This window comes from Coturnix japonica, chromosome 4, assembly GCF_001577835.2.
Source record: "Coturnix japonica isolate 7356 chromosome 4, Coturnix japonica 2.1, whole genome shotgun sequence".
Taxonomy (NCBI): domain Eukaryota; kingdom Metazoa; phylum Chordata; class Aves; order Galliformes; family Phasianidae; genus Coturnix; species Coturnix japonica.
In genome coordinates, this window is record NC_029519.1 from 58,229,612 (window position 1) to 58,251,149 (window position 21,538).

General features: G+C 40.2%; 1 protein-coding gene across 6 annotated transcripts in view; it reads left to right on the forward strand.

Moving 5' to 3' along the window:
* The window catches only part of DLC1 (DLC1 Rho GTPase activating protein), a 222,320-nt gene extending 201,113 nt beyond the window's left edge, over positions 1-21,207 (forward strand). For 5 of the 6 annotated variants that reach the window (XM_015862301.2, XM_015862300.2, XM_015862302.2 and 2 more), the window contains 11 exons: positions 5,175-5,238; positions 8,109-9,538; positions 10,557-10,733; positions 12,618-12,777; positions 13,016-13,214; positions 15,558-15,771; positions 16,109-16,223; positions 17,288-17,509; positions 18,172-18,389; positions 18,595-18,768; positions 19,278-21,207. In XM_015862301.2, the coding sequence (XP_015717787.1) occupies positions 5,175-5,238; positions 8,109-9,538; positions 10,557-10,733; positions 12,618-12,777; positions 13,016-13,214; positions 15,558-15,771; positions 16,109-16,223; positions 17,288-17,509; positions 18,172-18,389; positions 18,595-18,768; positions 19,278-19,398 (3,094 nt within the window). In that variant the 3' untranslated portion in view covers positions 19,399-21,207. Of the gene's footprint in view, positions 1-5,174; positions 5,239-8,108; positions 9,539-10,556; positions 10,734-12,617; positions 12,778-13,015; positions 13,226-15,557; positions 15,772-16,108; positions 16,224-17,287; positions 17,510-18,171; positions 18,390-18,594; positions 18,769-19,277 lie in introns of those variants that run through there. The other variant, XM_032444090.1, reaches the window with a different exon arrangement.
* Positions 21,208-21,538: the final 331 nt, after the last annotated feature.

The window sequence follows — 21,538 nt, forward strand, 5'->3', positions numbered from 1 at the left end:
AACATATATCTTGTGAAACAAGACAGTCCTTCACAAGTCTGCTAATTGTAAAATAGCCTGTTTGCTTCCATCTTCAAATGTATAATGGGAATAAGAGCCTAAAGGTGTTTCTGCAGCTTGAGACTGATTTTAAAGGCTGAGCCACATCATTCTGAAGCCTCTGATTTACATATCACAGTTATCTGGGAGCTATTGGTTTTAGGTGAACGGTTGGACTGGATGATCTTTTAGGTCTTTTCCAACCTTGGTGATTCTATGATTCCATGATCTTTTGCAAAATAGCTTTAAAACTGAAGCTAACATTTTTTTGCAAAAGCTTTCAAATCCCAATTTAAAATAAAACTGAAGTAATTCAGTTAACCACTTTGGACGACTGAATTTGACCCTTTGTAATGTGTGTTAGGCAGAATCACACAGAATCACAGAATGACACAGGTTGGAAGAGACCTCAAGGATCATGTAGTTCCAACCCCCCTGAAAAAGGCAAAAGCAGTCCATAATCACACCATTTCTACCTTTGAGTTTTGGTGTTTTTTTTGTGGGGATTTTTGCTTTTTCTTTTGTTTGTTTGCTTGGTTGGTTGTTTTTTTTTTTATTTTGGTTTGGTTTGGTTTGGTTTGGTTTGGGTGATCTCCCTGTTTAATTTTCTAAAGCATGGGGAAGGTACATAATTTGGAATGCTGTCTCTTCCTCAGACCCAGCTTTATTTTGACTCATGCCAGTGTGAAAACAGTAAAGGATCTTACTCAGTAAAAAACTTAGACCTGTTTCACAGCCATAAGTTTATCACTGTTTCTTTACTGAAAATCAGAGCAATTCTGGAATTATTTGCATTTTCAGCACAGAGATAAATAAATGCTGTGTATTTCTTAAGCTTGTAGCATTTTAAATTATAGTTTACATCTAAACTGTACTGTCAGTTGTTGTTTAATAACCTTATTAATTTAAGTATGAAAAAATAATATAACTTTAATAACAGCTTGCTAATATTTTGTAAAATTCCTTAAAATTCCTTTCTGAAAGGAATAGGTTTCAATAGCCACCCCATTAATAATTTTCTTGAAAATCTCTAAGTGAAAAGTGAGTTGAGGCTTGAATTACAGAGATAGCTTATGGTACTTGGTAACAGTAGAAGATAAATGGTCAGTAAATGTCATTTAGTGAATTTATCATGAATGTAGGGTTAAAAATCCAGGAGTCATGATTCTGCTTTGATTTGCTAGGATGCTTCATGTAGTGATTGCACTGTTGGCCATGGTTTTGTAAGACTCTATGTAGATTAATGATTGGGAATTTATCTTCAGAGGATAACTGCCCTCATAATGCGCTCATGAAACTAAGTACTGAAACATGCTTGTCCTAAAGGCTGTGGTTGCTAAGCACGAATTACATAGCAAGCTATGATGGAAATCCTATTTAATCTCCTTACACGTAACCAGAAAACTGCCACACTATCTGCGCAGGAGGTTTCGTAAATCTTTTACCAGCCGGATTTCTCATCCAAGAAATTGATTGCAATGGATTAGAGTGAGCAGCTCTTGCTGCTTGTGCAGTCTGATTGGTGGAGAGCTGGCATCTATTGCAGGCTATAACATGCAGATGAGCTCTGGGGACAAGGTATGGACTGTCCGATGAGGCGAGACAGTAAAGCTCCTGTGTCATCAGTTAGCTGCAGGTATAATTGAGCTGGAATTTGCCCTGCAATGAGGAACAAAGTATTTAAATCCATTAAGAAAATATTTTAAACTGAAGCATACAGCTAGATCATACATTTATTGAGCTGGAAAATTCTAGTTTAAAATGCTTGTATCCCCTGCACTGTGTTACTTTCACTTTCCTTGACTGTATGGGATTAGAATTTTCTCCATTTGAGGAGAGAAGAATGAAGTAGCAGTGATTAGAGCTGATGTAGAACTGACTGGTATATAGGTTATGAAGGCTTTCTATTATGAGATCACATTTTAATGTATAGGTTAGTCATGCAAGTTGACACTTTTGATAGTGTGTTCCGTATTTGGGATTCCTTTCTTAAAAGAAGTTCAAGATAAGCTAGCTTGGCCATTTTTGATAGGATGACTGGGAAGAGCATGTTGTGTCCTAGGGAAGCTCCAGTACCGTGTGTTTTGGGTCCAGCCAGTACAAGGACTGGGACTGAAAGGCAGGCATTGTCATGTTGGTCTTAGTTAGGAAGAATGGCTTTACAGAGCAGAGATGAAGGAGGCTGCAAGCCCGGGTAAGGGTTCTGCATTCTGTTGGGTGAGGAAAAGGGACTGAGTAGATACGGAGCTCTCTCCTGCAGTGAACTCTCTCTGGACATGAAGACCTGCATAGAGAATGCTGACCCAAAGGCAATTACCTAAACAATGGGAAAGAATATTATCTTGTCATCCAGAGAGACAGTAGCTGGGGGTAGGAGGCCTTGTAGTGATCGATGTTGAGATAGCAAGATGGTGTAACTGGCTGTAGCCACTGTCCTGCTCTGTCCGCAGTCACCATGGAGTCCATATGAAGATGCCACTGAGATAGATTAGGTCAAAATAAGATGGATGTAAATAATGAGACATGACCTGTTGCCTGTCAGTGGAGAAGTGATAAGATTTGTGCCTGGGAGTGGACTTACTGAGAGAGAATGTCCGGATTCAGAAGAGATAACTGAGGTTCATTACCCAGCATCAGTTTGGTGAGATCTGCAGAAAATGAATGTGCTCTTAAGAAGTATTTAAGAAGTATTTCATTATGCACAGTGAATGTTAATAGAAGTTACATAGATAACTCTCATGCCTGCTGAGTGACTCACAGACTCAGTGGCTTGTCACCAGTGGCAGAGGTGCTGAAACTGGATGATCTTTGAGATCCCTTCCAATTCTGTGATTTTAATTCTATGGTTCTGTGATTCTGGTTCTGCATCACATACTGTGATTTTGGTGTAGTGTAGCTCAAAGAACTGAGTGCTGTTGAACTCAAGCAAAAGCTAAAGCAGTTTGTGGGATGTATATAGCAAAACTCACAGACCTGAGGCAATCACTACAGATTGTTTAGGTTTTAAAAGGGAAACTGGTTTTGTGATGAAATCATGTCAGGTGTGTAACAGAGCCTTTGTTTGCCTCACTGCTTTTGTGCTTAACCCTGCTCACTGGGGGTTACCTAATCTTGCCCTCATAGACATTTTTGTGAGGTGTGTACTGGGGCTTATTTTGGTTTTGTTTTTTTTCTTCAAATACTCTGGAACTGGAGATCTGTCCTCTTTTTTTACCTATTTCAGGATTTTAATTTGAGTAGGGGGGAAGTCTGTGGATGCAATCTTTGTGAAATCAGAGATGGTCTTTATCAGCTATTAGAGAGGCCAGAGCTAGATAAAGCCTGATGTGGGGATTCAGTGGTAGTCTCTTCCCACACAAGGCAAAAGTTGTCATGCTGTGAAATTTGTAAATTATTACATAGTATAGGACTTGAAACCAACTCAGTACTACCTAGTATTGAGGTCCTGGAGTTTGGAAAGAGAACAATGATACAGAAAGAGAAGAGAAACAAAATCTTTGCACACATGTAGGTGAGATAGGCATTGATGCCGTAAATACAGCTGCTGTAAGGTCACATACCCGCTCCACAGTGGGAAGAGCTGTGCCTGCTGGGTTAGGTCAGAGCAAAGATGGAAACTGAGAGATCTGGACAACTTTCCTAACCTGCCACTGGCCTAGCATCTGACCCATGGCTATTCTTCCTGTTTCTCTTCTTTTCTGCTGTGTTGTGGCTGGGTCTAATTATAGATCAAACTGTCCTTTTTTACCCCATGACTGCAGCAAAAGCACCAGTAGGAGCTTTTCCATTTTCTTTGATGGCCTCAGGATCAAGCTCTGTGTAAATACCATCTGCAACCAATCCTGCTCATAAAAGGGGAGAGGAAAGAGGAAACTAGTAATCCTTCCTGTGCACACATTTTCTAGATTCAAGTTACAAGTTTCAGGAATCTGAAAAGACTCATCTGAAGCAACGTGACAAGTCAGCATTTTTAGGGTTTTTTTTTTCCAAGTTTTGCAAAGCTTCCAGTTAAAGTTCTTCCTTACAGTTTGCTGGAAGGAATTAGGTGTAAATTCTACCACTTCCTTCAGAATGAAGCAGGCTTTTTAAAGCTCAGCCTTAGCCCTGTTGAATTTGCATGAATGAGGTGGTTCTGCTCCTCTATCTCTCTTCAGCACATGCTATCATGGGTGAAATCCAACCCACTGAGGAATGAAAGATGAGTTTGCAGCTCTCCTATTTCACAGTGCAGCCTTGCAAGCAGAGGGTTACTATGAGGGAGGCAGGAGGAGGGCAAGGAGGACGTGATGCCTCTCACGACTGCCAAGCCACACTGGTGTTCTGGGGGACTGGATAAGAAAGCGAGCTTATTTTGTTTGGGGGATGTTGGATTGTTAGCTCATCAGAGAATAAAGGGATGCTTATGTACATTCATGCAGCACTTTAAGATGCGAATGCAGACTGCTCTCACATATCACAGGGAGGGTGGTTAACTCTTGCTGCTGCAGCAGTTTATTTTTGTTGTTTTAATTTTAGTCCTAGAGTAAAATATTCTTACATATAAAATAAACTTTCAGTTTAGGAGAGAAAAATCAGGCACAGGGGTTTTGAAAAACTATGGTCCCAGGACTACAGTGAAAATAATTACACACTTCTCACAATCAAAATGGGCCCCTAGTAAGTGGGAAATTAAGTTTTCCTGTTTGAGCTTTCAGACTGTAAAGTGCAATTTTAAAGTGACACACTGTTTCACAGAGATACCTATGTGCAGGGTCAATAAGAAGACTTTTCCTGTATTTGCAGCCAGTCGAGATTGTTTCAGGGTTTGAACATTTCATATTTAAATAAATGTAATTATTACAATTCATCCGTCACAGCACAATTCTCAAGTACTCTAAGTTTCTGTTTACTTCTATTGACTTTGACTCAGGTAATAGTGACAAATAGTCATCAGTTCCTCCCTCCTCTGAAGTTAGAATACAGCCAAATATAATGGGTTAATGATTAAGTATAATTAGGGCTCTAATTGAAACCCTGCTGTTGGCTATTTGTATGCAAAGCAGTTTAGGGACAGACTTCACAAAAGCTTTTGAACTGTAATAGCTTGTGCCAAAACACAGGAGTTTTCTCTTAATATGGTTTCCTTTGTTTTGCAGGCGCTTAAACACTTTAAACAAATGTGCAGTGATGAAGCTAGAAATCAGTCCCCACAGGAAAAGGGTAAGTACTTTGACATTTTCTGTTACGGCATTGTGTATTAATAAAACTTAAAAGCAATCAAACAAACAAACAAACAAAAAACAAAACAAAACCCAGAAAACAAAAAACTAGAAGATTGTTTAGCTGTAGTGTAAAATTTTGGCTGAGTGGAACCTGCCAGTGACACATAGTCAAAACTCTGCTTACATTTGATTTTGTGTTGTCACTTAGTGAGAACTGAAGGGCTTGCCCACAGATAAAGGTTATTTGTCTAACTAGCTCTTCCATGGGATGCTGTTCTCAGTTTGAAAGGCACTGGGCTTTTCTGCCTGCCAGCAAGACTGTTTGTGTTGTAGCTTATTATCAGGCAGGATTGTGGAGTAGGCATGATGGATGGGATCCTCATCAGCCACAACGAGCTGGCCTGAATGTTAGAACATCGTCCTTGATATAATCTTCACAGTTCTGGTTCTTTGCCATCACACTGGAATTGTATTCTTTTCTCATAGTGTTTCTCATAGTGTAGGCAGAATCAATTTGTCTGAGCTTGGGCTGCACAGAGTCATAGCTCAGAATTAAAGCAAAATGTTTACAAAATGCATTGAACACCTATTTTAGAAGTTTGCATGTCTCCATGGAGTTTAGAAGGAGTTTAAAGGGTTTCTTGGATCTTCATGATCCTTTTGGAGCACGGTGAAAAAGAAGAGAGCACATCCTGTAACTTCAGCAAGGCAGTGCTGACACAAAGCTGATTTGCTGGATTTTGCTGGTAAGGTACCACTTGAGAGCTGTCTTAAAACTGTGTGTCCTAGGAAGAATCAGTAGTTGATACCATCCTCTGGGATATTCCAACTGCAGATAAAGATGACTAAACTAAGGCTATACAATGCTGCCCTGCCCTTAACAAGAATGCATACAAATGCTCTGGGATTGTTTACCAGGAATTAATCCCCTCTTTCCCTATCTGTTTGTGGTATGCTGGAAACAGCACTCAAGCTCCAGAAGATAACACTCTAAGGCAGCATATATAGGAACTCCTTAAAAGAGGGGGTAGACCATTGGCTTGTTCTTTATAACCAGCAGAAGAATTCTCCTCCTTCTTTCTGAATGTTGTTAACAATGGAATGATCAGTATTGCTATTAGAGGTTGGACCAGACCTGACTTCAGGTCCAGACCCCAGATATTCCAGAGTCTGGGTGCTTCTGATTTTCATTCACCTCTTGTTTTCTGGCAGATTTCTGTTCCATTTCATTATTTCTTACATTAAAACTTTTTAACACTAAGGAAAAAATTGTGCCAACAGAAATATGTGATTCTTTATGTTTGCACTCACCTCCTTGCAAATTATGGTTGCTTTACTTCTCCTGTTTTCCAGTCAAACCACATTCACCATCAAACCATCCTTATTATCCACTGACAGTTTTAGGAGACATTTTTCCTCTTGAAAGCTTTAAGCAGTTCAGTCTTCTCAGGTTTTTGTCATGAGCCATGGACAGAAACACTGGTTGTAGTAATTGGGAAGCAAAGAGAATGACACTTCTCAGTTTCCCTTATGTTTTTTGTTATAAATATGGTGTTTCACTTACTTTCCTGAGCTGATGAAATGTGCAATGGAAGAAAGAAACAAACAAAAAAACACAATAACAACAACAAAAAAGAAAACCCAAAACACTAGAAAAGAATCAGGAGCTGAAGTATTCAGAAGTAAAATACTAGAAATATGAGTAATTTACTTGTTTTTCAGACTATAAATGTTTACATACCTGGCACACAAATAGTTACAGTTTGGGCCATGCTTGTATATTTGTTTTTAAATTAAAACAGTCTAAACAAATCATGTGAAACTTCAGCAGTCATGGAGCTGTGTGGCAATTAGTCTTGCCTACTCTTTACACCAAAGGTTATTTTGTGGTTTCATGGTGTCACATTAAAATATCTCACATTGGTTTTATTCTTCTGACTGCATGCAACTTAAAATTTTCCAGATACTTAGAAGACCAAATATGTCAGTCCCAGAATCACTCCCTTTCAGGATTTAGATGAAAAGATTGAGGCATAAGTGATGTGCGTGTAAGTGTGCCCTCAGGCATTACTCGTACATCAAACATAATCATTGGAGATGCTATTTACAATTTACTTACGTGCTATGCAGCAAGTGAGCTTTTTCTGCTTGCTATCTGTGAGTGTTAAAGTCTGCCTGGAGCAAGACTGAAGTAGAAAGAAACTTTGCAAGACATTCTTAAAATGTTAGCTGCTAGCCTGTGGGAGGAAGAGTGGACCAGGTAGAGCCTGGAGGCATCAAACTGTAGCAGAGCAAGAGTTTCCTTTGCTGTCTCATTAGTCACAGTGCGGAGACTTTAAACTTCCCAAATAGGTAAAGAGTTAAGCTACTACAATTCACAACAGATGAGAAACATCTCTTAATTGCAAAAAGGAGTATAAACACAAAGCCGCTATCAGCAGACTGTAACTGGAGAGAGTCCAGGGGGACCCCAACCCCGGACTGACTCCAGTTTAAAATTTTATGTATGCCAGGAATTTCCATTGATCTGAAGGCTATCCACTGTGACCAATTAATTAAAAGCCTGTGGATACTAAGGTTTTCAGAAAAGAGCAAGTTAAAGCAGATTGCCTTGTTTGTTTCTTTTTATAAAGCATAAATCCTTTGTATTTTAAAAACTGTTAAGATATATTGTCTGTCTCATGTAATCTTTTCCTGTAATGGACTTTATGGTCTAATCTTCTTCTCCCTGAAGCAAGAGACTGTTTTTGCTTTAAATTTCGTGAGAACAAGGTCATGCTTAAATCAGTTTAGTGGGCATTGTATTTAAATGCAATGTGCTGTTTGTAAGTTTGCAAGCAGCACTTTCAGAGCTGTTATTCCTTGCAGAGTGAAGATTCAGATGAAGATGAACCATGTGCAATAAGCGGTAAATGGACTTTTCAGAGGGACAGCAAGAGGTGGTCGAGGCTTGAAGAGTTTGATGTGTTCCCTCCAAAGCCAGATGTTAACACCTCCTCCTCCCCAGAGGCTCCTCTCCTCCCAAATGCAGCCAGCCGTGAGAGTGTGCTCACTGATCTCAGCGAGCGGCAGGAGGTGGCCTCTATTCTCAGCACCAGCAGCACTAGCAGCCACCAGCCAACCCTGCAGAGCGAGGCCTCTAGCACAAGGACAAACTCAGTTGTGAGCATTTGTTCATCCAGCAATTTCATCGCAAACGATGACTCGTTCAGCAGCCTGCCTTTGCCCAGGGAGTTGAATAGTTTCAGTTTCAACACAAAGGCAAATGAGAAGAACACAAAATCTAAAACTAAGAGTCTGCTCAAGAGGATGGAGAGTCTGAAAATCAAGAGCTCTCACCATGGAAAGAACAAAGCTCCTTCAAAGCTTGGCCTTATTATTAGTGGGCCCATCCTGCAGGAAGGTATGGATGAAGATAAACTGAAACAACTTAACTGTGTGGAGATTTCTGCCCTCAATGGCAATCACATCAGCCTTCCCATGGTACGAAAAAGGAGTGTCTCCAATTCCACCCAGACAAGTAGCAGCAGCAGTCAGTCAGAGACGAGCAGTGCTGTCAGCACACCCAGCCCCGTCACGCGCACACGTAGTCTCAGTGCATACAATAAAAGGGTGGGTATGTACCTGGAAGGCTTTGACCCCTTCAACCAGTCAACATTCAGCGATGTGATGGAGCAGAATTTCAAGAACAGGGGAAGCTTTGCAGAAGACACTGTTTTTTTTATCCCAGAAGATCATAAGCCTGGCACTTTTCCCAAAGCACTCTCCAATGGCAACTTCTCCCCAACAGAAAGCAATGCTTCTGTGAATTGGAGGACAGGGAGTTTCCATGGGCACGGCCATCTCACTCTTCAGAGGGAAAACAGTGGAGATAGCTCCAAAGAACTGAGCATGGGGAAAAGGCGCAACTCTGCTAGCTCATTGAGCAGCCGCCTGAGCATTTATGACAATGTGCCAGGCTCGATCCTGTATTCCAGTACAAGTGACCTGGCCGATCTTGAAAATGAAGACATATTCCCAGAACTAGATGACATCTTGTACCATGTAAAAGGGATGCAGAGAATAGTAAACCAGTGGTCAGAGAAGTTCTCAGATGAAGGGGACTCTGACTCAGCACTCGACTCCATCTCCCCATGTCCTTCCTCCCCAAAGCAGATCCACCTTGATGTAGACAATGATCGAACAACACCAAGTGACCTTGACAGCACGGGGAATTCACTTAATGAAACAGAAGAGCCCTCGGGGATGCAGGACAGAAGGGACTCTGGAGTGGGTGCATCACTGACACGGTCCAGCAGGTAAGCTTGTGGGACTTGGGGTGGCCCCAGTGAGGTCCTTCTTAGACCAGATGCTTCGGTAGTTGCTGCACTGTGCTCATTTAAGGCCTTCGTGCAATACCATTTGAGGCCACTGAAGCATACGTGTGCTGTTCCCCTTGCTTCCAAAAACAATTAGAGCCATTGAAGGTATTTGTTCAACACTTCTAGATAAGTGATTCCCACACTTCATAGCTATATGTTTTTATGTTCAGTTTGAGTCATCCTTGAAAAACAGCTTGCTCAGCAAGTCAGTGTTAAGGCAGTTTTGGGGAATGATAATTCTTCAAACTGAAATGGCTTGTGGGAAGGTAAGGGATCTCAAGTAGGATTATTTGCTTTTTAAATTGTCTAGGAGAGCCAATGGAATTATGATCTGTTTCTTGTCAACGTATAGTAAAAAGCTTTAAACTAACTAAAAAATTGCACTTTTCAGTAGCAGGCTGTTTCCTAATAACTTGCCTGGGCATTAAATCTGTGGGGAAGATGGATAATGTTTACTTTCCTTTTATTGCTGCAGCACTGTGGGGGTTTGAGGAAGCTCCAGGGCCCCCCTCAGCTCCTGTTGGGATCTTCACCATGGGATGGAAGGCTGTACTGTGAATAGAGCAAGGGGCTGAACTTTGTCTAGCTCTGTTTCCAGTTTTTCTTTAAAGCTGGTGCAAATAATTTAGGGCATGGCTTCTGCTGTCATTTAGTCACCTGTAGTTGCATGTATAAATTTAATGAGACTTTTAAAAGAGCTTTGGTTTTCCATTTGATTTGTCTTGAAATTTGGGGCCTTTTATTCTTTACGGAGTTGTTTGATTCTGACTCTTTATGCTGAAAGGTCTTCCGAGGGGGGGGAAAAAAAAGTCAACATTGAGCCCTTTGAGGATATCTGATAGGGACAGTTCATGTAGGATAGCTCAGCACACATGTTCTCATTCACATGCGTCACAGTGGGTGAAAAGGATATCCTGATGGCTAGTCCTTAATCTGCTCTCCATCATCTCCACAGGCACAGGCTGAGGTGGCACAGCTTCCAGAGCTCTCACCGGCCCAGCTTCAGTTCAGCCTCACTGCAGATCAATTGCCAGTCTGTGGCGCAGATGAACCTGCTGCAGAAGTACTCACTGCTGAAGTTAACTGCTCTCCTGGAGAAGTACACACCTTCCAACAAGCACGGCTTCAGCTGGTAAGGGCACAGTGCCATGTGTAGACAGGCCATCTGTCTAAGCACAACAGTTTTGCTAGTCCTAGGCAACTTCTAGAAACATACAACAAGCCCCTCTGTCCCACTTTTTCCATATTTGCTTGTCTTCATCCAGACTATGCTGACAGTGATTTATAGTTTCCTTAGACAGTACTAACATCCTTAACCCGTTAGTTAGGGATAATCTCATTAGGACTGAGAACCATGTTCATAGGAGCATATGCAAAAATAATAGCAGTCAAGCATTGGCCAGCTTTCTGTGCAGGAAGATATCTGCTTTCCATACAAAAAGAATTGCTGATGGTGTATTGAGGCACTTAGTGGGAGCCTTGTTATCTCATTATCCAACAACTATCTATTTTCTTCAAAGCACAATAAATTGGGTCCTAATAATCCCATTAACTTGCAAAAAAAAAAAAAAAAAAAAAAAAAAAAAAAGCTGAGAGAGAAAAAAAGAAAGTTTGGGAGAATCATTAAGGGGTTTGTTTTTTTTAGCCAGCCCTGTCTGCTGTGTCTAGGTGTTTGTAACCAAGTTGAGTGTGGGTTTTTGGGTTTTGTGTGTTGAAAGAATGAAATAGAAAGCTCTTTTATTATTCTATCCGCCATACAGCCTATGTAACCTTCAGGCTGCAAAAGACGCAATAAAATTTTTCTTCTCCCTACCACAGGCAAGCCTCCTCCCTTCCCCAGGAGTCATAGAGAGTATTTAGCTTCAGCATCAAAGTACCTCCTGTTCAAAGGCTGTTATTATGTCAGCCTTTCTAAATACAGAAGTTGTTTGTTCTGAAAGACAGAAATAAGTATTGACCAGTTATCCCTGCATGCTTCAGATTCTCAGTGGAGATCGCAATGTGTTTTTTCACATTCCTTTGGCATGTTTTTTGACAAAGCAAGTATTATTCATACATATATCAATAATGCCCTAAACTTAACTGTATGGCAATACAAATTGGTTCTGTTTTCCTATATAACTGATTAGTCAGCTGTAAATATAATGCAGTGTTTGTATAGCCGTACTGTGTTTTGAAATGTTAAATAGGTCTCCCTATTCACCACTGGTACCATGTCCTATTAGGTGTTGTACCATATATTAAGTTTTCTCCATGTTTAGGAAAATGAATTAAATATTCTCACATTTTAATAGTTTGGGGTTTTTTTGCCTTCATGAAAGCAACACTTGGGAACTTAGGGATAAATCATTCTTTTGTACTTACTAACCTTTTCCTTGGAGTCAAAAGCAAATGGAAAAGCCTGTAATTGAAACTGGAGTAGGAGGTAGGAGTAACAACAGTTACTACTCCCTGACAAGGAGGGAGGTCCCTCAAATGGGTTGTTTACAGAACTGAAGTTTTTAGCTAACAAACTCAGATGTATTACATCAGTTTCCTGCTGTTATGCACTCTGGTGGGTGGTGGACCCTGTTTGAGGACTTTGCAGAACAAGTAGCTGACATACAAAAGCGCATTGTACAAATGTCCATCTTTCTTGAAACCTAAAGAAGCAGTGTTATAAGGGGTCACTGACCACAGGATTTATTTTGACTCCTTTGCAGTTCAGTCCGGCCCCTGCTGTTTTACCCTGTAGCTTTTGTCCTACTGATATTGATAGAGTAGTTCCACATTAATACTTACAGACAACATATTGCCCTGAATTTTGATCCTTTCTCTTAGAGAAACTATGTTTTCTGTTCTTCCCCTATTCCTGTACCTGAATGAATTAGCTCACTTATATTCTCAATACTTTTCATATTATTCAGCATACTAAAATGTTTCACTTATTTCATTCACTTTCTGCATTACTGGAAATCTATGAGATAAATGGTTGACAGAGGTTTCATTTAATTTTGTAATTTCTTTTACTTAATAGGGCAGTACCAAAATTTATGAAAAGGATAAAGGTGCCAGACTATAGAGACCGAAATGTATTTGGAGTACCGCTACAAGTCAATGTCCAGCGCACTGGGCAGCCTCTTCCACAGAGCATTCAGCAAGCCATGCGGTACCTCCGTAACCACTGCCTGGATCAGGTGGGTTTTGCTCTGCTCCCTCCTGTACATGTTCAGCACCCATTCCTAGTTTTCTGTTAGTTTTTTGTAGTTCCTTGGCTAGACTGAAAAAGTAGGCTCAGAATAAAATGGGCAATTCAAGAAAAAGCTTTCCATGAAATGACAACGCATACATAAGAGGTTAAAAAATGTACTTAAATTTCAAATTTGCCAGACGCGATGTAAATGTATTTACTTTTCCATATACAAATATGTTTAGGTTGGACTATTTAGGAAATCTGGAGTAAAATCAAGAATTCAGGCTTTGCGTCAAATGAATGAGAGTTCAACAGACAGTGTCAACTATGAAGGCCAGTCTGCCTACGATGTAGCAGACATGTTAAAGCAATTCTTCCGTGACCTGCCCGAGCCTCTCATGACCAACAAACTCTCTGAGACCTTCTTACAGATATACCAGTGTAAGTACTGAGATTTCTAAAGCTAGATAACAAATTGTCATTTCTGTAGAAAGGCCAGAAATTTCTGGGCCTGACACATGCTGTGTATGCCGATCTTGTCTTTGTGTAGTAACTGTTGTATTACAGACTACCACATAAGGAACTGATTTATTGCAGTAGTTCTTTCAATTTCATCTTTCTTTGGTGAACAAATACCTTCTCCATTGCTTGCTGTTTCCTTGATATTACAATATATTTTCAAGCTGTATGTGATGTGAGTAAGTAGAGATGTGCAAAGAGTACATTAATATAATTTGGAGCTTTCAAGGGGATCAAAATTCACCAACTAACTGAGTTGTTTTTGTTATTTTTCTAAGAACGAGATTGCCATAGTAGTTCTGTTTTCTTTTAATTCATATTCTGTTCTTCATCATCATTTTTGAAAGCAATCTTTTAAATTGAAAGCTTTTCTGTTATGAATTTCTAGCTACTTTACCGATAGGTACAATAAACAGAATGTTCTTAAAATAAATAGCATCAAAACAAGTATTTATCAGCACACCTGAAAAGAAATTATTCATCTTTCTGGGATGACAGATCCAGCTCCAGCAAAGGAGACATTCTGTATTGTGACTGAAATAAATCAGGTTCTGTACAGATGGCTGTTTTGTGCTTTCCAAACAACACATTGCCCTTCAAATGCTCTTTCAAAGTTGTTACTTGGAATGCTTTAAATGTGTTTTATAAAACATTTTATAAAATTGCCAGAGATGAATTAGTTTTGCTGACCAGGACCCCAGAGCTTCTTGAAATATTCATGGAGATCCAATCTGATGCAGTGCAGGCACTTTGCTGATCCTGTTTCTTTTTCTAAGGCCAACCCAGCTGTCTGCTCATGTATTCTTCCCATGGTAGCCTAGCTACGACACAGCTCACTGCAAAAACACTTTCCTTGAGCCATTACAGTATTTTGTGCCTTCCTCTGTGATGATGGTGCAAATGGTTTATATCATCCAGGAACTTCCCTCAGACCTCCAGAGGTGGAGGTGACAGTTTAAAATAAAAACATACATACTGTTATTTCAGAGCACACTTTTGTGTTGGTGTTCTTTCAACTCCCAGGAAAGTTTGTGGAAAAGTTGAATCAGACTCTCCACTTCCGTGCATATTAAGCAGCAGCTCTTTCTGGTTAGTGCCAGAAAAAGCTGGACACAGAATCTCAGAAGTATCTGTTCCTTTCCTTTCACAGACAGTAGGTCTGAGCAGTCTCCAGAGGTGGTCGGGAAGTGTTCTTGCTATGCAAATCAAAATGCCTTAAAGCAACTGTAAATTTTGCTTCCCTACAGAGGACAGTTTTTCTCTTTGCTTTAGAGTTGCATGCCAGGCTGTGCTCTGGAATTGCCCATACATGGCTTAAATGTGTTTTGAGCTAATTTACGAGACAGCATAGAGAACAGTCAATTTTTGCTTAAAATTGCTTTCTAAACTCAATTGCCAGCCTTATGAAATTGCTGAAGCCCAAAGCATATGCCAATTAAATATCTGGTTAGCAACGCATGTATTATGGGGCGTGCAGTCAGGGCAGTGTGGTGCTAATGACGATACGAGTGCTTCGGGACTCAGATTCTCATGTTGTCTTCAGGAATGGATGGCTTGTTGGAAATCCCTTTATAAGAAGCAGATCTGGTCTGGGTTATTTCACTATTTGTTCCCTTCAGGTTTGGAGGAGAAGGCCTTATATAAAGACACGCGTCAAATTTTTCCAATGAATGTTTGTTGTTAGTAACCAAGGAGCTGTTTAATAGTATGGGGCTTCACAGCATTGACTTTCTTTTTCCACTGCATGACTTTGAATGATTTGCTCGATAAAGCAACCCAGTGTGTTTGGTAAAGTACTTTCAGGCTATTTTATGACATCATTGTTAAAAAGGTTTACTAGCCAATTTATTCAATTAATTCACTTTTTTTTTTTAAATGCATTAATGCTTTTAATTTCTTTAAAAGCCAAAGAATTTCTAAATCAGCTGAACTGTGTTTGCTTGTTCACTGCCTGAGTCCAGGATTCTGTCATTTTAGTGCATCTGTGGGAGCAAGTAGCTGTTGAAATTAAATCTAAAATTAACTCTGGCCTAGGCACAACTTCTTCTTGCTTGCATTTTTTTGTGAGACAGGAAATAACTGAGGGTAGTTAAACTAGTGGGTTAAAAAAAATTCCTTCATGTTTCCTATGAATGGTATGCATCCTGAAGGAAATCGCTTCAAACTTGAGTTAAATATTTGAAGCTGGAGTTTGGTTTGGGATGCATTCATGCTGTGTGTGTGGAAAATCAATGGGCTGATGAGAGAAATACTAATATTCTGCAGATGTGCCAAAGGATCAGCGTCTCCAGGCTATCAAGGCTGCCATTATGCTTTTACCTGATGAGAACAGGGAGGTCCTCCAGATTCTTCTCTATTTCCTGAGTGATGTCACAGCTGCTGTGAAGGAGAACCAGATGACACCAACAAACCTGGCAGTGTGCTTAGCACCTTCCCTCTTCCATTTAAACACTCTCAAAAGAGAGAATTCCTCGCCAAGGTACGTCTCTGGAGAACACAGCTCATTGCTGCCAGTCCCGTTGACCCTTTTGATTATCTTGAACACCTCAGAAGTCATCAGATGTTGAACATTCTTGTGACCCTACTTTTTTAACAGATGTACTGAAATACTAGGAAATTCACAAAAGGGTAGTAATGGGGTTGATGCCAAAGGCAAAGTTTAGTGGGAATAGCAAGAGAAGTCAATAACAGCATGCCAAAATCTAGTCCCAAGCAGCCCTGAAAATTCTGGAATCTGGCTATTTTCTTATCAAATATCTCTCTTGCTCTGCATTAAATAACTGGATTTGTGTGTGTGTGTTCTATTTCCTGTGAAGGGTGATGCAAAGAAAACCGAGTCTGGGAAAACCTGATCAAAAAGACCTAAATGAAAACTTGGCTGCAACCCAAGGGCTAGCCCATATGATTGCTGAATGCAAGAAGCTCTTCCAGGTAAAACACATCTGCAAAACCAATGGGTGCAATACCAGCCAATATGGATTAGGTCTGCTGTATAATGGAAAGTTACAAATGTCTCTTCATTTTAATAAGGATTAGTATGTGAAAAACAACCTCTTATAAAACTTTGCATCCTGGTCTGAGTGCACGCACAAATTTGAAGGATCACCAGGGGAGTTGTTTTGCTGACATAGGTGCATAATAGACACAAGGTGGTTGTGGGGTCCGGGGCATTTTTGTTAAATGAAGGCTTCATTTGAACCATGTCTTCCAGTTTTTATTGTGTGGCCATGAGGATCTGAGCTTTGGCTCTAATTACAAAGCACAAAGCTATTTCCAAGAGTTCCAGTGTTTGCTTTATATTTAAATTCCCAAGAGAGAGCAAGTCTAGGCCACAAAAGCATCCTGAACCGTAACACTCAGACCACCAGTTGGAAGGTCTGTAACAACTAAGGCATGTTCCCTCTGGGGCCCAGCATGGAGAACTAGACAAGTCTGCATCCTGGTTTTCCTCACTGTCATCAAACCTTTTCAAAGCCCACAACTGAAGGCATGCCTGTCTCTCCTCTTGTAGCTGACAATTGCCCCTCCTTCAGCTGGTCTGCAGGGTAAACTTTGCTGTGGGATTGAGTCTGAGTTGTGTAGCAAAGAAGGGATGCTCCACTGGCAGGGGAGGGAAGAGAGGAAAGAGGCACCCTGTAATTCAGAGACTAATTTGCATCAAATCAAGGTCGCAGAGACATAAACTTAACTTTGGTTATTCCTTCATATTGACTTATAGACCTGACAAATATATCTTTTAGAATACAGCTGGTATGCTAGCTCAGGTAATTTGCAGACATAATTCCACACACATACTTACACAAAAACCTCTGCAGGCATCTCTCTCTCAACCACAGGGTGTGACTACTGCCAACTTTAGGGTGAAGGGAGTAGCGAGCATCTCATCAATGGGAGATGATACATACCCATCCTTTGATGACTGTGAAGCTGCAGCACTAACTCTTGGATTTAGGGAGAGAGCTGCAGGAAGATTATTTGTCCTTTTCATCCTTCAGATACCTGAAGAAATGAGCCAGGGCCGGAACTCATACACAGAGCAGGACCTTCGTCCCCTCAGCCTGGAAGAGCTCCGGGGCAGCAGCAGCACCATGGAGCCCTCTGACTACCACTGCTACCTCCAGGACTGCATGGACGACTTGCTGAAGGAAATGAAGGAGAAGTTTAAGGGCTGGGTCAGCTGTTCCACCTCAGAGCAAGCAGATCTGGCCTATAAGAAGGTATGCACACTAACTCGCTCCACCACTCTGCTTTTTAGTGCATCATCTCTAGTACAAGCCAGCTCTGGGGACAGATATAACAGACAGTTCAGTACACACCTTTATTTTGTGGATAGATTTGAGGAAAAAATAATAATCTTTTGACACAGTTGCACACCATCTAAAGATAAGTTGTCTTTCAGCAGTAGTCAGTGAGCATGCATTGAATAGAGTTCTTGTGTTTATATAGCCCAGGAATGTTCACTGCATTGCGTTTACACACCCTCACTCACTTGCGCAAAGCCTTGACAGACTGACTTTTGTTATGCAGGCAGTGGGAGAAAAGTTTCTCTGCTCTGATCTTGCACAGCTCAGAGCTAGCAGACAGACATGTGTTTCAATCAGATTTAAACTAGGATATTTTTTAATAACTGAGAAAATCAGGGTTTTTTTTTTTGTAGCACCGCAATTTAACAGTAGTTCGTATGGGAGAAAATAACTATAACTTAAAAATCATTTGGAATGCCTTTTGCTCATAGGAAAACAACCTCAGACTAAAATTACAGCAGTCTTAGTACAAGATATGTGTGCATTTGTATGTGTATATTTAATTTGCTGTATTTATTCAATAGTGTAAAATAAAAAGGAAATGTAAAACTGAGGACTATGCTCATTTTCCCCAGGCATGTGAAGGTCCCCCACTCCGGTTATGGAAAACTACCATTGAAATTGCTGCTACACCAGAGGAAGTTTTAAATCGTTTACTTAAAGAGCAGCATCTTTGGGATGAAGATCTTATAGACTCGAAAGTAATTGAACCTTTGGACAGTCAGACAGATATATACCAATATGTCCAGAACAGCATGGCTCCTCACCCAGCCAGGGACTTTGTCATCTTAAGGTAAGAGATTTTTATGCTGTAGCCTTAATATTCCACACACACAAACTTTGTCTACAGAATTTCTGTAGAAAGCATGTTATATAGTGGGAAAAAAAAAAAAAAACAAAAAAAAAAAAAAAAAAAAAAAAACCTGCTTATGTACAATTTGAAGTAAGTATTTTAGATGTTTGTCAAAGACAAGATTTTTTTTTTATCCTTTTCATAGAACGTGGAGGACAAACTTCCCTAAAGGAGCCTGTGTGCTTTTAGCAACTTCAGTGGATCATGACCGTGCTCCAGTGGCAGGTGTCAGAGTCAATGTGCTCCTGTCTAGGTATCTGATTGAGCCCTCCGGGTCAGGAAAATCTAAACTTACCTACATGTGCAGAATTGATTTAAGGTATGGATTTCTACTTTGTCCTTTTGTGCTGCTAACATGTATTTTACAGTGCAAAATGTAGACAGTGCAGCACCTGCAGCTTAGTCTGTAGTGCCTGCACGTAGGGTTCTGAGAGGTCACAGATTATTATCTTTTGCACGCGTCTAAACAGCAGGGAGGGTTTGTTACATTACAAGCCACTGATTTGTGTTCCAACACAGCTGTTGGTATATAATCCCACCACTTTATTTGCCCGGTGTATTTATTTGAATGCAAGGACATGTTTATGTTAAGTAAGTTAGCAAACCAGACCAAATTCTCACAAAACTTCAAAAAACTTTTTGCTTGCTGCAGCGAATTCATTTTGGATCAAATCTATGTATTAGCAAGGCTGAGCTCAGCAAGTAAGCAATAGCATGGAGATTTCACAGTCAGGTGTTGAACCAGCTACATCTGTATTTGATTCTGACTAAGAAAAAGGTATGCAATGTTGCTGATACTTTCTTCATTGTTTTTTCCCCATCCATTAGGGGTCACATGCCAGACTGGTACACCAAGTGTTTTGGACACTTGTGTGCATCTGAAGTAGTTAAGATACGAGACTCTTTCACTCACCAGAGTCTTGAGAGCAGGGAAATAAAATCCAGGTGACTACTGAAGAAGAGGAACAGCTGTGCACTCCAGACCTCAGCAACATAGATGTTACCCAAAACAGAGGCTCATCTGCTGCAGACCATCTGCAAGTCATGTCATGAAGGAATGACAGCATGAGAACTTGACTGTGAGCATTGACTGTGGCCATACCATACACTTTAAAGCTGCTTCCTGTCTGTTTAAGGTCTATAGTGTAGGCCTTGACTGGAATACATAGGAGGACTGTGCAAAAAAAAAAAAAAAGTATTGTACTATTAGGTGGTTTGAGTTGCTTCTGAGAAGCAAAATTCTTTAAATGCAAAATATATTATGAAATATGGTGAAGGCTCATCATTCCCATGTGAAATGCTTAGCTTTATGTACATACCCGTGTCATTTTATTTGTAGTGCGTTGAGGGACTTACTTATGTATCCACTGGAATAGTTGGTACTCTTCAATGTGTTCTCACTGAGATAAGCAGAGAAAGGTCTGCACAGAGATTAAAGAGTGAATGAGTGTATTGATGGTTGAAAGGATAGCAAAGTTGAACTTGAAACGTGTCTGGCACACTGATAGGTAGCCAGGATGGATTTTAGTATACTGGATACAGTTGCCTCTCCTGTGGACCAGGAGTAGCCATCCTTCCCATTTGTCAGTTCTGCATTTTGCTGAGCTCTAATGCTGTTAAATCCCCCATGCAGATGTTACAGTAGGCTTGCTCTGGCTACTGTTCGCTCCTTAGCCAAATGATCTTTGGGAGTGAAGGCAATTCTATAGCAACTTTAAGTAAATAAATATACTTTGAAACAACGTAGCAGCTTAGAAATGAAACACCTACTTAACAAGCAAGAGAGGTGGTCGTGTCAATTGTTATATTGCCAAAAAATATTTGTAGATTTTACCCTCATTAATTATATGTATGTATTTTGATGAGCTGTTAAATGTTTTACCATCTTCTAAGAGCTCAAGAGGAAAAATTAAACACTGGAGTCACAGGACTTCTGCAACAGCAGATGGAGTGAGTTGGGTAGAAGACTTCTGTAAGAGTTTTCTCCCTTTCTCTCTCTCTCCCCTTTGTCTGCGTGCTTACATGAACAGAACTTGAATGTGAGCAATTTAAAGGGGTACAGATGTGGGCAGAGAGAAGGGTGGGATTTTGTCTTGGGTTTTATTTGCTTTTAATTCCTTTGGGATACCCTCCCCCCCCCACACACACACACCCCTAATGATCAAGGTATATGAACTGTAGGAAGTGTTGAGGTCCTCCAGAAAGGTGTTGTTCAGTAGGTCTTACTGTAAAAGTGAGGTGCAGTATTAAGTGATAAATGTATTTTGTGGCAAGAGTATGAATGAGTGGCAAGATGGAATTTTGACTGAGACTTTGTTACCATTGTCAGTATTATTTTAAGCTTTCTGATGAAGTTTTTTTTTGTTTTTTTTTAATTAATTATGGCAAATATTGTAGTATTTCCAGTAATAGTGTTCCTCATGAGTAGGAAAACCTTGTATATTCTTCTACAGCAAACACTTCTGAATTTGTAAAATTGTATGTTGTACATACCATTCTATTGTAAACATGTATACTTGCCCACAGTGTACTGTCAAACATAGATAAAGCATGGTAAAGATTATTTAAAATATACCTGTATTTATACCTCAGATATTCTTTTTGGGTTTTTGTACCTCAAGTATATTTTCTATTGTAAATGTGCTTTACACGATTATGAACTAAGTGAGAGAAAGGAAAATGTTTAACTTGCTATAGATGTCTGTACAGAATATATCCAATAAGTGCACTATTAAATGTTTAAAAAAGGTAATTGTAACTTTTTTTCCCCACATCCTTTTTTTCTTCTGCTGCCTAAAGCCTATTTCTGCAAGCTGAATCAATGCCCTCACTGATTTCTCCAGCCATTTGAACTCCTCCTTTCTGGGGTGAGGGACCAGCTGAAAGTCCTCCTTTCAGGCCCCAGATTTAAAAGTCCCAAGTAATCACCATCATCTGTCTTCCTTGTCTACAAACACATGTACCATTACCACACTCTATGGACCACCCATGTAAATTGGTCATGGTGTTGTTCTTTGGACTTCCTCTGTCCCAACCATCCTCCAGTACAGGAGGGATGATTCGGTGTTGGTTTACTGCATGCTGAAGCT